The sequence below is a fragment of the Malaclemys terrapin genome, chromosome 22 (genome assembly GCF_027887155.1).
Source record: "Malaclemys terrapin pileata isolate rMalTer1 chromosome 22, rMalTer1.hap1, whole genome shotgun sequence".
NCBI lineage: Eukaryota > Metazoa > Chordata > Testudines > Emydidae > Malaclemys > Malaclemys terrapin.
Genome location: NC_071526.1, coordinates 9,680,681 through 9,693,500, shown reverse-complemented (window position 1 = coordinate 9,693,500; position 12,820 = coordinate 9,680,681). Strand labels below are relative to the sequence as shown.

The 12,820-nt window shown below is 48.6% G+C and overlaps 1 protein-coding gene across 3 annotated transcripts in view; it reads left to right on the top strand.

Annotated features, from left to right (window-relative positions):
• Positions 1-9,304, top strand: part of WDTC1 (WD and tetratricopeptide repeats 1) — a 42,621-nt gene extending 33,317 nt beyond the window's left edge. For all 3 annotated transcript variants that reach the window (XM_054011556.1, XM_054011557.1, XM_054011555.1), the window contains 4 exons: positions 2,335-2,570; positions 3,405-3,573; positions 4,304-4,496; positions 6,096-9,304. In XM_054011556.1, the coding sequence (XP_053867531.1) occupies positions 2,335-2,570; positions 3,405-3,573; positions 4,304-4,496; positions 6,096-6,293 (796 nt within the window). In that variant the 3' untranslated portion in view covers positions 6,294-9,304. The remainder of the gene's footprint in view (positions 1-2,334; positions 2,571-3,404; positions 3,574-4,303; positions 4,497-6,095) is intronic.
• The last annotated feature ends 3,516 nt before the right edge of the window (positions 9,305-12,820 follow it).

Below are 12,820 nucleotides of genomic sequence, written 5' to 3'. Positions count from 1 at the left end.
GGCTGACGACATGCTTTCAAATTCCATTCTGTAGAGAGAAGACTGCTTTACCCCACGCAATCTTCTTGTGACTCGCTCGATTTGGATTTCCGGGCTGAATAGGACTCTTGTGGGCAGTGCTATGTTGTTATAGCAGGAATGGCAAAAGACATTTCTAGGGTTGGGCTCGTCCCTTAAAGCCTGGTGGCCTCATCACACACGTATCTTCCTTCAGGGGTCAAGTTGATGGGGGAGGGGGAAATAACCATGCTCTTCCGAGTTCCACCCACATGAGTCCTCAAAAACAAGACATTGCTTGCAGACTGTGCAGATGTTCAAAAAAAGTGCATGTGCTCACTGGGCTCGTTGGGCATGGCTCCATTCATTGGGGCCCAAACAGCCTGCTTGACTCATCGATAGCAGAGGGAAAAACAAATGGGGAGGGGGAGGGATAGCTCAGTGGTTTGAGCATTGGCCTGCTAAACCCAGGGTTGTGAGTTCAATCCTTGAGGGGGCCACTTGGGGATCTGGGGCAAAATCAGTACTTGGTCCTGCTAGTGAAGGCAGGGGGCTGGACTCGATGACCTTTCAAGGTCCCTTCCAGTTCTAGGAGATGGGATATCTCCATTAATTATTATATTATTATCCCCCGTGGTGCCAAAATGAGGAATTGCTCAGGGCAGTTCTACACTTAAAACACTGCATTGGTGCCTCTGTAGCGCTTAAGTGAAGGCGCTCTATGCCGACAGGAGAGCTGCTCCCCTCAGCATAGTTTATCCACCTCCTGGAGAGGTGGTAGCTGTATCATAGCACTGTCTACATGGAGGGGTAGATTGGTATAACTACATCACTCGGATATGGATTTTTCACAGCCCTGAGTGATGTAGTTATACTGATTATAGGTAGAGCTGGCCTCAGAGTTCCCCCTCTTTTCTTCTGTACTTTCTTGAGCAGTGAAAGAGCTAACAATGTTAATGTTCTAAAGTATCAAATGGGGCGCCTGAGTTACCCCGTCACTGAGATATATGGGGCAGTTCATGCTTCTCTGAGAGATTGTTCCAGGCTCTGGCAGATCAGTTCGCTCTGTTCAGCTGAGATTTTGTTGCAACCCAAACAGTATGTATGTGTGGAGGGGGGAGGGGGTCACACTCCTGAGCGATGAAAGTGAACCTTATGCCAGGTCTACACTACAGACCTATATCTGTAACTACGTTGCTCAGGGGTGTGAAAAATCCATATTCCTGAGCTACATAGTTATATAAACCGCTGCGTAGATAAGCTGTCTGTCTGCAGGAGAGCTTCTCCCACTGACCTATCTACTGCCTCTCGGAGAGGTGGCTTAACAACCAACAGGAGAAGCTCTCCCATTGGCTTAGGAGCATCTCCACTAAAGCGCTGCAGCTGGGCCGCTGTAGCGCTGTACGTGAAGAAAATCCCTTAGACTTTATTTTTTAAAATTCTGAGACTGGCACAGGAGGGCAGCTTGGGAGTGTAGTTAATCCTGCTGCCCACCATCCCAATCAAAACCCTGGCTTCATCCCCTCCTTCAGCCCACATCTAATATAACTAAATACCAAAGTGAAAGGTTTGTCATGTTTCTTCTGCTTCTGGGATGCATGCTGAGACAGGCTGGCATTGTCCTCCACTTTCTCCTATAACCTTGGGTATAGGGCAATTAAGCATGCTTAGCCTAAATATTTTTAAACGTAACCAGTTGGATGTTATGATTTGGCTCAATAGGTACCAGTCGGTTACAGAAGACATTTAAAAACCACAGGATGAACATGAATTGCAGGAGGAGAATGCCACTTTGGAGATAAATGTCCATCAGGAATATAAAATCCTGATGGTTTTATATCCCCCTGCTGGGCATCTAACTCAGCCATTGGAAAGGGAAATGTGCTGCTACACCGTTTTCCCCACAAGAGGGAACACTTGAGCTACTGTGCTCGTGGAAAGGTATCTGTGCCCTAGGGCTCCTTTCTGAAGGCTTGGCCTGGGGACTGCTCCTTTGGGGATGGGGGATCCCCACCACGGCCTAGCTTGCAGCAATGAGACTTGATCTGTAGGACTTAAAATAGTAGCACAGGAAACTATTGTGCAGCCACTCTGCCTCCCCTAGAGACCTGGTCTTCAAACAGGAGGTGATCCCTCTTCTGCGCGGAGACCTAGTTCTGTGAGCTGAGCCGCTGGGAGATGAAATGAGAGCTCTTGTGAGAAAGGAAGTGCTGTTGGAGATACTTGGGAAGCCCACGGGTACAGGGAGAGCTGAGAAGTAGATGACAAGCTCTCGTGTTGCCTGGAAGAGGGTGGTGAATATTTAGGTCCCTTCAGGATCTGTTCTTCTCTCTGCAGGGATGGGGATCACTATGATGCTTTAAGAGACTGCTTGAAGGCCATCTCCCTGAACCCAGGCCACCTGAAAGCCCACTTCCGCCTGGCCCGCTGTCTCTTTGAACTGAAGTATGTGGCAGAAGCGCTCGAGTGTCTGGATGACTTCAAAGGGAAGTTCCCGGAACAGGCGCATAGCAGCGCTTGTGATGCACTGGATCGAGACATCAATGCAGCCCTCTTCTCTAAAAGTGATAACGGTGCGTGCCAATGCTCAGCCCTTTGGGTTGGATTCCGGTATAACTCAGGAAGAAAGTCTTGACCTAAATTACAACCCTGCTATGAAGTGATGCTCGTTGAGCTGCAATTTGTCCATACATTGATTTGATCTCCTGGCTGAAAGCTGTCTCCATAACTGCACCAGCTGTTTTGTGACTTCCAGCTGTTGCTTGGTTGTTTACAGAGAGCTCTAAGTTCCATAGTATTTTATGGTCTGTCCCTTTTTTGCTGAAAAATTATCCCTTTCCTTTTAAAAGGGAGGTTCCTGAAGGTTGTGCTCCTGAGACTACAGGTTGCAGGGGGAGGGTCCCAAAGAATGAATTGGTGCTTATATAAAGTGTTGGATTCACAGCTCTGGAGGAACGTCCTTGTGCCACAGAACAGGTACAGTATGGGCAGCTTCAGTGCAAGCTTCCTGCCAGTATCCTTCACCTCTTGGCCAGAAGGCACCTCAAGGGAAAATCTCCCCCAATGGTTTATTTGATCCTTGGTTTTTGGAGGCTATCCCAACCAAGGGGGGTAGTTATGAGATGAACATCTGCCCTCAAAAATTGGATTGAGCTTGATCTGAAGAGTTATAATCACTTTTGGTCTTAAGCTGCACATGAGCTCTAGGGTTGGTATTGCAAGAGGGTTGAGGTACAGAGAAGGAAGCGTGCACTCTAAATACCTGTCCTCTGGATAAACTGGCCTTCGCTCTCAACTAGAGCTGTCAGCGGAGTTCCTCTCACAAGTACTAAACTTGTTGGAGAATTCTCTGCTCCAGCATGTGATGTGTGAGGAGGAAAATATCTCTGTACTCTTTATCCTTCCAGCTGAAGACAAGAAAGGGGGCGGGCCAATTCGACTGCGAGCAACTGGGCGCAAAGACTCCATCTCGGATGATGAGATGGTGCTGAGGGAACGCAGCTACGACTACAAATTCCGGTACTGTGGCCACTGTAACACCACCACAGACATCAAGGAGGCCAACTTCTTTGGCAGGTATGTTGACCTTGCATGGTAAAGGTGGAGGATTTCAGTTGCACGGAACAGCAGAGTGCTGCTGTCCAGTGGCTATGTCACGATGTGCAGCCCTAGCATGGGTGGCAATGAGAATATATTGTTGCTTCTGGTCTGTGGGGATTTTTGACCACTGCAGGAACAGCTGAAGTGGCATTCCTCCATGGATCGCTGGTTAAATGGTAGGTCAGCATACAGATGACTGTTCATCACAACCTTTCAGTACTCCAGAACTTCGTCCCCAACCATATGAGTTCTGAGGACAGAGGGAAATGACACACAAGACTACCTTTGTTGCGATCTAGAAATGTCCCTTTCCTTTGGGCGCTGGGACAATGCTTTCTGAATCTGGAGGTCTGTCTGGTTTTGTGCGATTTCTCTGCTTGGTATAATGCTGAGAAAGATGCTGATGAACGTTTAAGTGCGTGGTGAAACCCAAATGCTGGATCTTGTCACTAGCTGATTCCCTGAGCTAGTCTTGTGTGTAGGTGGGAATAAGGCTAACCAGGCAGTGGCTTCCCTACCTCTCAGCCTAATGGACTTACCTGCTCTCACCTTCATCCTTCAAACCCATTAGAATAGCCACCTCTTCAATGAGTGTGCAGTCTAATAGAGTACAGAGCCCTCCTCCACCCTCTCCTTCAAGGTATGACAGCTGGCTTCTCTAACTACCCTGTGATCTCAGCAGAGCGCTTTGTTCTTCCTTTCCTAGCAACGCACAGTACATAGTCAGCGGCTCAGACGACGGGTCTTTCTTCATCTGGGAGAAAGAAACTACCAACCTGGTGCGGGTGCTGCAGGGGGATGAGTCTATTGTGAACTGTCTCCAGCCCCACCCGAGTTACTGCTTCCTGGCCACCAGCGGCATTGATCCAGTTGTACGGCTCTGGAATCCAAGGCCAGAGGTAAGAGCAGTAACAGAGCATCTCTAAAGAGGTAGGTCCTGGATGATGGGCTTCAGGACTCCAGGCCAGAAGCCATTGTCCTCATGCAAGCAGACGATGAAGACTGATTACAGGGTGCTGGAATAGTTGGGTGGATTCAGAGTGAGATTTCTGGGTTTTGTTCCTGGCTTTGCCATTGGCTCACTCTGTGCCTGCCTCACTGTTCCAGTTTGCAGAAGGATGGATGACACTGGCAGCTGTCAGTATTACTCTGAGAGTAAATGTCTGTAGCTGAGTAGTGAAAAGATGCCCAGGTAGAACAAACTTTCAACTTCTTGCCAAAGCACCTATTTTCAAATGTCATCCTGTGAGCTCCAGGTTAGGCTGTGGATGACCTCTTCTGAGCCAGGCCAGGTATGGCTAATCACGCAAGGGCTGGGGAGTTGGGGAAGGCCTGGTATTGGAGGGAGGCTTGGAACGGAGGGAAGATGCCTTTGCTCATAAGTGAGGCTGAGGTCTAACTAGAACCAGGCATAGCATAATACAGGCTCTGCTCTCCAAGGGTTCCTGCCTCCTTTTTGCCAGACTTTGCCAGTGCACCTCTCCTGACGTGGGACAAGTCTTGCTTTTTCAGCACTCGTGGGATGGCTTTTTTTATTTTATTTTTTTTAAACCAAGCCTCCTTTCTCAATGCTTCCAAAGGAAGGGTGATGTCAGGGGATTTCCCAGGAGGGGAGGGGGCACTTGCAGCATTCCCTCTAATTTTTCCCAGCCGTGTGTAGAATGAACGTTATGTGCACCAATGTGTCACACATCACCTCCATATTGGTGCACATAACAAAATTCATGTGGCAGGGGTGGGGATGAGGGGATTGGAGTATGGGAGGAGCACCGCTCCCCTGGCCACGGCAGGGCTGGAGCTGGGTTGCGGCCGGAGGAGGAGCACCGCTCCCCTGGCCACGGCAGGGCTGGAGCTGGGTTGGGGCGCCTCTCCCCCAACCGCAGCTTGAGCGGCACTTAATAGGTGGCTGCGTGGCCGCGCAGCTTAGAGGGAACTTTGTCACAATGGGCACCTCAGCCTTTGCTTTTCTCCTCTTTCTCACCCCTTCTCAAATAAAAAAAAACCCACTGCAGCTCTGTGCTGCACAGCTGCGTGGTGCATCTTGCCTGAACTGTGAGTCTCAGATGCCCCAGCTTGCATAGCCAATTGGAGGGCCAGCAGGCAGTGCGGTAGAACTACGTTCAGGCAGCTGGGCAAAGAATTCTTTTCAAGATGGCCAGCGGCTTGGTCATTAAGCCACTGTATCCAACCCCTGCTGAAATCCTAGTTCAATACAATCTTCCCCCAGCACAGGCCTACAGACTAGAGGATGCCTACTAGCATCGTGCTGTTGGGCTTGTAATGTGAACATACACCCGTTAGGGAGTGGGCCAGCCCGTGAGTCTGTGGTGCCGTAGGACATGACTTTCACCCAATTTTCAGTCCAGAAAACCTGAGCTTAAGGCTCCAGAAGGGAGCGGTAGAGATGATGCGTCCCTCTCTGGTGAGCAACAAAATCACCGTTCTAGTGCCACCTCGTGCGACTGCCCTCCCAAAGCGGTCTCCTTTCTTGTTTGCAGAGTGAAACCCTCAATGGGCGTGTGGTGGAAGACATGGAAGGCGCTTCCCAAGCTAACCAGAGACGAATGAACGCAGACCCCCTGGAGGTGATGTTGCTGAACATGGGCTACCGTATCACAGGACTGACCAGTGGGGGGGCTGGAGGCTCGGATGATGAAGACAGCTCAGAGGGGCAGGTCCAGTGCCGGCCCAGCTAAAGCAAAACGGCTTGTCCTTCCTGTAATTGTTGTGTTGAAGGGGAACCTGGTTTCCTTGGTTCTAAACTTTCTGACTGCACTGTTTCACACTATGCACAGAGTAGGACAAGCTGGCAGGGGCAGGAGCGGCCTTCTCATTAGACCACCGCCACCACCTCTCCTCCTCCTCGTCACACTACTGAGCAGCATGGCAATGCAGTCTGGGTTTTGCCTTTAGTGGAATTTAGTCCCTGCTGGGATTTTGAGTTGTCTGTGAGCAGTATAAACTGGTGACCTCCTCCAGCGTGAGCGGGAAGAAGGGGCATTGGCTACATTCATGCGTTTGCAGAGGATTCTTAACGTCCCAAATAAAATGTAAATCTAGGGCAGGGATTATGGAATGACTTTACTGCAGCGATATTGGTCTCTGAAGCTTGGCTTAGCTGCTCTACTGCTGGCCCTGGTCTGGGACTGTTGGTCATAATGGAATATCTCTTTGGCCCACTGAACATCTCACTAGCGTTCATCTGGTCTCCATCTCTTACCGTAAGCCCCTTGAAAGGGGCTGTTTGTGTTTAAAAATGGGTGGTGGTCAATCCTTGTCTCTGGGCATCTACCTGAGTTGATGAGTAAAAGGAGACATTGAGTACATGCAATTGGAGGGGGGGAACTGTCTTCCCAGCTTTAATATCCATTATTTTCCTCTGTAGCTTGTGAACCTGTAGAGTCAAGATGCAGTAATGAGAGGAGACTTGGCCTGGGGTATGAGGCTTGGATGACTAATGTGGGCAGAGCTACCAAGGAAAGTGGCTAATAATAACACTCTTCCAAAGCTTCCATCTCCTTCACCCAAAATACTTTTTAGATCTATTTACCTTCTCCTTTCCTAGCACCCATGCCTGAGTGTTGGGAATGCTACTGCCATGCACTATTGCATCTGGAGTTTGAGCTTCTAGAAGGTGAAATTTTAGTGCAGTCAGCTACTCAGAATCTCCACTCCTGGCCTCAGCTGAGGCGATATCTCCCTGCATCATCACCGTGGTGACCTCCCTCTTGTGCAACGAGTAGAGGAGGGTACTGTGGGTTAGTGATCCTCTCAGGAGCAGTCCTTGCTTTTCCCTTGCTAACTCTCTGCAAAGCCAGGACTGGTGCTTCATATCTTTAGAACATAGCACTGTATGTCCACTCTTTTCCCAGGTAATTTTCAGCCCTGTGTCCCCTCTTGCATTTGCCAAATCGTAAATATCCAATTGATCTTGCACGACTGTGCTACAGCCCAAGTAGAACTGTGTTTTTTATGACTATCAACTAAAACCAAAGAGCCCCTGGAGATCTTACTGCTTTCTTGCACTCTTTTACCTTTTGCTGCTGAGGATCTAAATATGCTACCATTGGTCCCAGGAGTGTGGGGGTTGTGTGTATGGGCATGCTGCATTAGGGCTGTTTTCCCCACATGGTGGAATCCCTGGTCTTCCTGTACCTGTTGTGGAAGGGTGAGTGGCCCATCCTTCCTTCTCTGGCGGCTGTGCGCTGCCACACATTGAAGGGAGGATTGGCTGGGTGTTGGCTGATCAGTGTGACTGGCTTCCCTCCCACCACCACAGCCCACTCTACCTCCTGTACAACAAGGGTGAGCCAAGTATGATCTAAAGAGGTCTGTGGTGTGTCCCAGGGCCTGCTCCCTTTGTAGTCCAGGATCTATACTGTAGTGTTCAGCAGACCCCTAGCAAGCAATGCTCAACCTTCCACCTACTGCAATCCAGGTGGAGCTAGTTGGGACCATATGGTCTCTGCCTGCTGCGCCAATGTCTGCTCCAGCTTACCCAGGTGAGGCTCAGCCCTGATGTCTCTGGGTCACGTGGAGATGCACCTGTGAAGATTGAGTGCTCCTGGGCTCTTCAGAGCCTCAGGGGACTAGGACAGGTGGTCTTCATAGTCCAAGCAAATGTAACCTCAGCTCTTCTTCCATCCAGACAAGACTTTCCTGGGACAGGCCATCTCTTGGGGGGGGAGGGTGCTTATGCCTTTCCCATTCTTGCCAGGTTAACCTTTTAATATACCACCAATTTGGTACATGCGCCTCTTCACAGAGTTGTGCCCATTTAGTTGTGTACAGGCTACTCCCCGCAGCAGTATGCCAGAATTCCCAGGTCCTCAGTGTTTACTATCCATTGGCAGCAGAAAACAGCTCACTTGTTTGGGGTGTCTTTTTTTTTTTTTTTTAAAGTGGCCTGGAGTTTTTTGCCTAAGGTTTTCCAATAGACACCTCTTTCTTTCTCCTCCTTCTCCTTAAACTTTGCAAGCTTTTCCTGGAATATCTTTTTTTAACTCTCAAATCTACTGAGCCTAGAGCCTCTGAAAAGAACAGAACCACAAGCTCTCCTGGGGTTTCTCTTTCCCTTCAGCTTATGCCAGGGCAGCTGTTTTTCTGAGCGCCAGTGTAGCTCTCCTACCTGCCAGCTGCAGTGTGAAAGCTACAAGACTTCCTGCCTCTGCAGTGGATAGCTTTTTTGTTTGTTTGTTTGTTTTTTATGGCTGCTTTTGATTAAAAAGAAGGAAATAGTGGGGTTGAAGAGAGGAGTCCCTCTGGTCCCACCCCCTCATTTTGGACAGATTGTCTGCTTTACCGCTTGTTAATGAGAAATTCCATATTTATTGGTGAAGGAAAAACATACGGGGGAAGAGATGTTGCTTTATTTACCTCTGCTGTTTTCTTCTACCCTTCCCCTTGAAAAGAAGCCCCTCCATTTTTTGGTTAACTCTTTCTAACCGAGGATAGGCAGAGATTACTCCTTTATTTTTGTATTTTAGCAGTGGGGAATCTCCATAGAGCCTCTGAGATTCCTTTGGATGTTGCAAAGACAACTACTCATAGCTTTTTAAATATTAAAGAGGACAGTCTCCCAACCTGTGCCCCTGCAGCTGTAGAGATAACACACAAGCCTTACTGTCCTCATTAACAGAAGCAGAATATTTCTGTTTCTCTGGTCCCTGGAAGAGAAAGGGTTAAGCAATTAAACAGTTTTGTTCTAGTTCTCTTTGGTGTCATTTGTTCAGGGGATTGTGCTGCCCCTGTCTCTTCTCCCTCCTCCCTCCCCCCACTATTGACTGTGCTTGGCTGGGCGGGGGAAAGAAGCAGATGACTGGAGGGATGACTATTAATTATACTTCTTAGGGTGCGCAGGCTTCTGCAAACTCAGTGCAGTGTGTGTGGGGTGTCTATAAAAGAAGCTCTTCTAAGATGACCTCCTGGTAGTGACTATTTTCATAGTCCTCCATAGATGTAGCACTGACTTTGATTTGATCCAGTAGTGGGGGAAGGGCTGTTGCTCTCATGCAGAGTGGGGGATGTGTCTGACCTTGGGAACAGAAACCTCCTGCCTACACTTATCTCCAGAAGTTTTGTCAAAAATATCTTGGCTGGGGTTTAGACTAGATGGGCTGCCCAGGGCATTTAGTGGAGGAGACAAAGTGGCCTGCCAGTGCGATTGCCTTGTGTAAGGATGTGTGATTAGTTGAGTTGTCTCTTTAGAAGAGAGATCTCCAGGGAAAGGGGAGCTCACATGCTCCATGGCCACTGGGGCTTGTGCATAAGTCAAGGATGGGAGGGAGGGCCCTACTGTCAGGCCACAGAAAGAAGACTGTGAAGGAACTGAGCTGTTACTTCCACCTGGGGAGGAAATGGAACTCTTCCTATTAGTAAAATAGCCCCTCATAAGCATAGAACTCTTCTTAAAGGGCCGCCTGTGTCTGAAGGAGAAAACACGGCACACCACAACTGACCCAGGTGTTATGGGTCACCTGCCTGACTCCTTCCACTGCACCTGAGCTGCCTTTCCCTTTCTGGCAAGGGAAACACCCTGTAAAAGCATATTTGCCACCTTGAGAAATATTTGTACCTAGTGCATTAATGCTGGTACAGTGCCAGAAATGTGCCCTCTCCAGAGAACATTGCAAAGTTGTTTCCCTCAGAAGGTGTCCAAGACATTCTCCTACCCCCTCGTCTGCTGTGGAAGCACTGGGCCCTAAATAATGGAGTTGGCCCTGTTACCAAAAGGGAGAAACAACAGCGTGTTCCAGCTGACTCAGTAGAGTCCATTAAAACTCTCTCAGGGGAGCTCACCTAGTTAAACCTGCTGCTCTCAGCACTGCCTTGCAGCCACCAGCTCAGTGCAGTGTGGCTGAGAGTGACAATGCCAGCTGAGCTTTGTGTGACCTGCCCTAGGCAGAGGCCTTGCCACCTTAAGGGCCCACTATTCTCATGCTGAATCCCCCTGCTTATGTTGTGAGCACTCTGAAATGTCGTCCTCGTAATATCCACCTCTGCTGTGCCAAAGCCCTGACAGCTCACTTGCATTCCGAGTGGCAGCAACAATCCTCTTTGTTATGGATGAAAACTTTCCTGCTGCCTTCCACCGCTTACCCAGCAACTGGATTATACAGGAAAGCCACTTTGTCTCCTCCTTACTAGTACGGTAGCAATCCTGTCCTGCTTTCTTTCCTGGGGGAAAGTCCTAGGAATGCAGCATGTAGATAGTCTCCAGGATTGGAGAGTGCCTTCCTTCACCAGCAGACTTCTGAATCACTGACTAATGTGAGGGGTGTCTTCCTATGTACGTCTTGGTTTACAGGCTATAAATGTTCCTGTGTGGTTTAATAATTCAAACCATTTTGATGTTGCTGAGGACAAGAAGAATCTGTCACAAGGCTTTTTCCTACCACTCTCCTACAGGAAAATATCTGACTGCTTATGTCAAACTGTGAGAGCACCTCTACAGCTTTCTGGGATGTGGTATCCATGACTTTCTACTAGAGTTATGGGTGTTCAGTTCTTTGCGGCATCCGGTGCTTGGGTTGTTCAGTGACCTCAGCCTGGTGTGAAATAGCTGTCCAACAACCTGACTTTCATTTTTTTCCTTTCACATCTTTTACCTGTTATTAAAAGATACAGCTCTTTTGTACTACTCTTAATTAGAAGTTCTTAGAGGGTCTAGTTTCCTAGCTGGCTTACCAGTTGAACCTATGAGAAACATGCTGTTACTCAACCACCAGTCTCTACTCAATGTGAGGTTATTAAAATAACTTGAACCTCGAGCTCTGGCAACCTGCTACTAGACAAAAAATCCCTTCCCTTTATCTTCCGACGAGCGCTGCTCGTTCAATGCTGCTTTCTTCCCAGCTGTATCAAAGGGTAGTTTGCAATGAGGAGGGAATCAAGTGTTTACTGACTCACCTGCCCAGGAAATACCCTGTGTGTTTCTGAATCAGTCACAAAGGTAGATGCAGGCCTTGCTTTGTCTCTGCTATTAAGCCTCTTCTGGCAGAGTGTCTTCAGAGGTGAAAGTAACTCGGACAGAGGAGGCTTAATGGGCCTACAGTTGTTCCAGTTGATCACACCAGCAGATGTTCTCTATCAACTATCCCCTTATTAGTATGTTTTAATAATTGCATCAGCTCTTGGGGTGAATTTGTAGGCAAAGAGGTGGTGGTAAAGAGGGAAAGGGATGGTAGAGGTCAGACTAGTTGGATGAAATTAAGAAAATGGAAAGGTTAGGTTGTATAGCTCGAAATGCTGAAGAGGTAAATTCAGGCCCCCTGTAAGCCCATGGAAGGGAAAAGTGATGAATAGCTCTTGGGCTGAATTCAGCCATGAACAAAAGTAACCCCCACACCACCCCCCCCTGAGAAATGGTGATGCCTCATTGCTTGATTTACATTACGATCGAGTGGTTTAGCACCGTGGGGAACAAGCCTGCAGTGACACCCGGTCACTGCGTCTAAGATGTCTCTCTCATCTCTAACAGGAGGTGGGAAGAAGTACTGGAAGCACACTACAAAGAGAGCTGCTTTCTGATGAGGGAAACATCTCTTCTGAAAATAGTGCTCCTACCCTAGTCCCCTCAGGAGTAGGACAGGCCTGGCTTACAGTCCTCACTGTCACATGAAATGAGGCTGCCCCTGGACCACACCGGCGCCAGCCAAGAATGGGGATGAAGAGCCCTTTTGTGGGCTCTTCAGTGTGTTTGTGTCTACTGAAAGCAGTGGTGGCTGTGAATGAGAGAGTTGCATGATCCTATATCTGACTTCCTGGGATTGCTCCTCCATTATGGCTCCAAGGAAACACACCGCTCTTTTCACACACATGGATTGGTGAGCACCAACTTCAGCGAGGGGAAAGTGCAGCTCTGAAATGGCACTGATCCAGAGAAGCCTCATTGTTAAAGGATGGCATGAGGGAGCAGTCTGGGTTTTTGATTTTTGCTGCATGGCTCTGCTTGATATCACCGCAGCCAGAATGAAGAATCTGACATTTCTGTTCATGCTTAGAAGCTGTCAGATTGCAGAAGACACAGGCCCCCTTAAAAAAAAAAAAAAAAAAAAAAAACCACCCACTCTAGCTTTTCAAGGGGAAGGGAAGTATTTTTCAAGTGTCCTCTGTCATATTTTGCCTAATTGACATTCCAAACCATTTCCCCAGCCTCTTGCCCACGGCATCAGCTGCCCCGATGTGGCTGCTGCTCCATTTGTCAACGTCTCTGCCTTTTTTT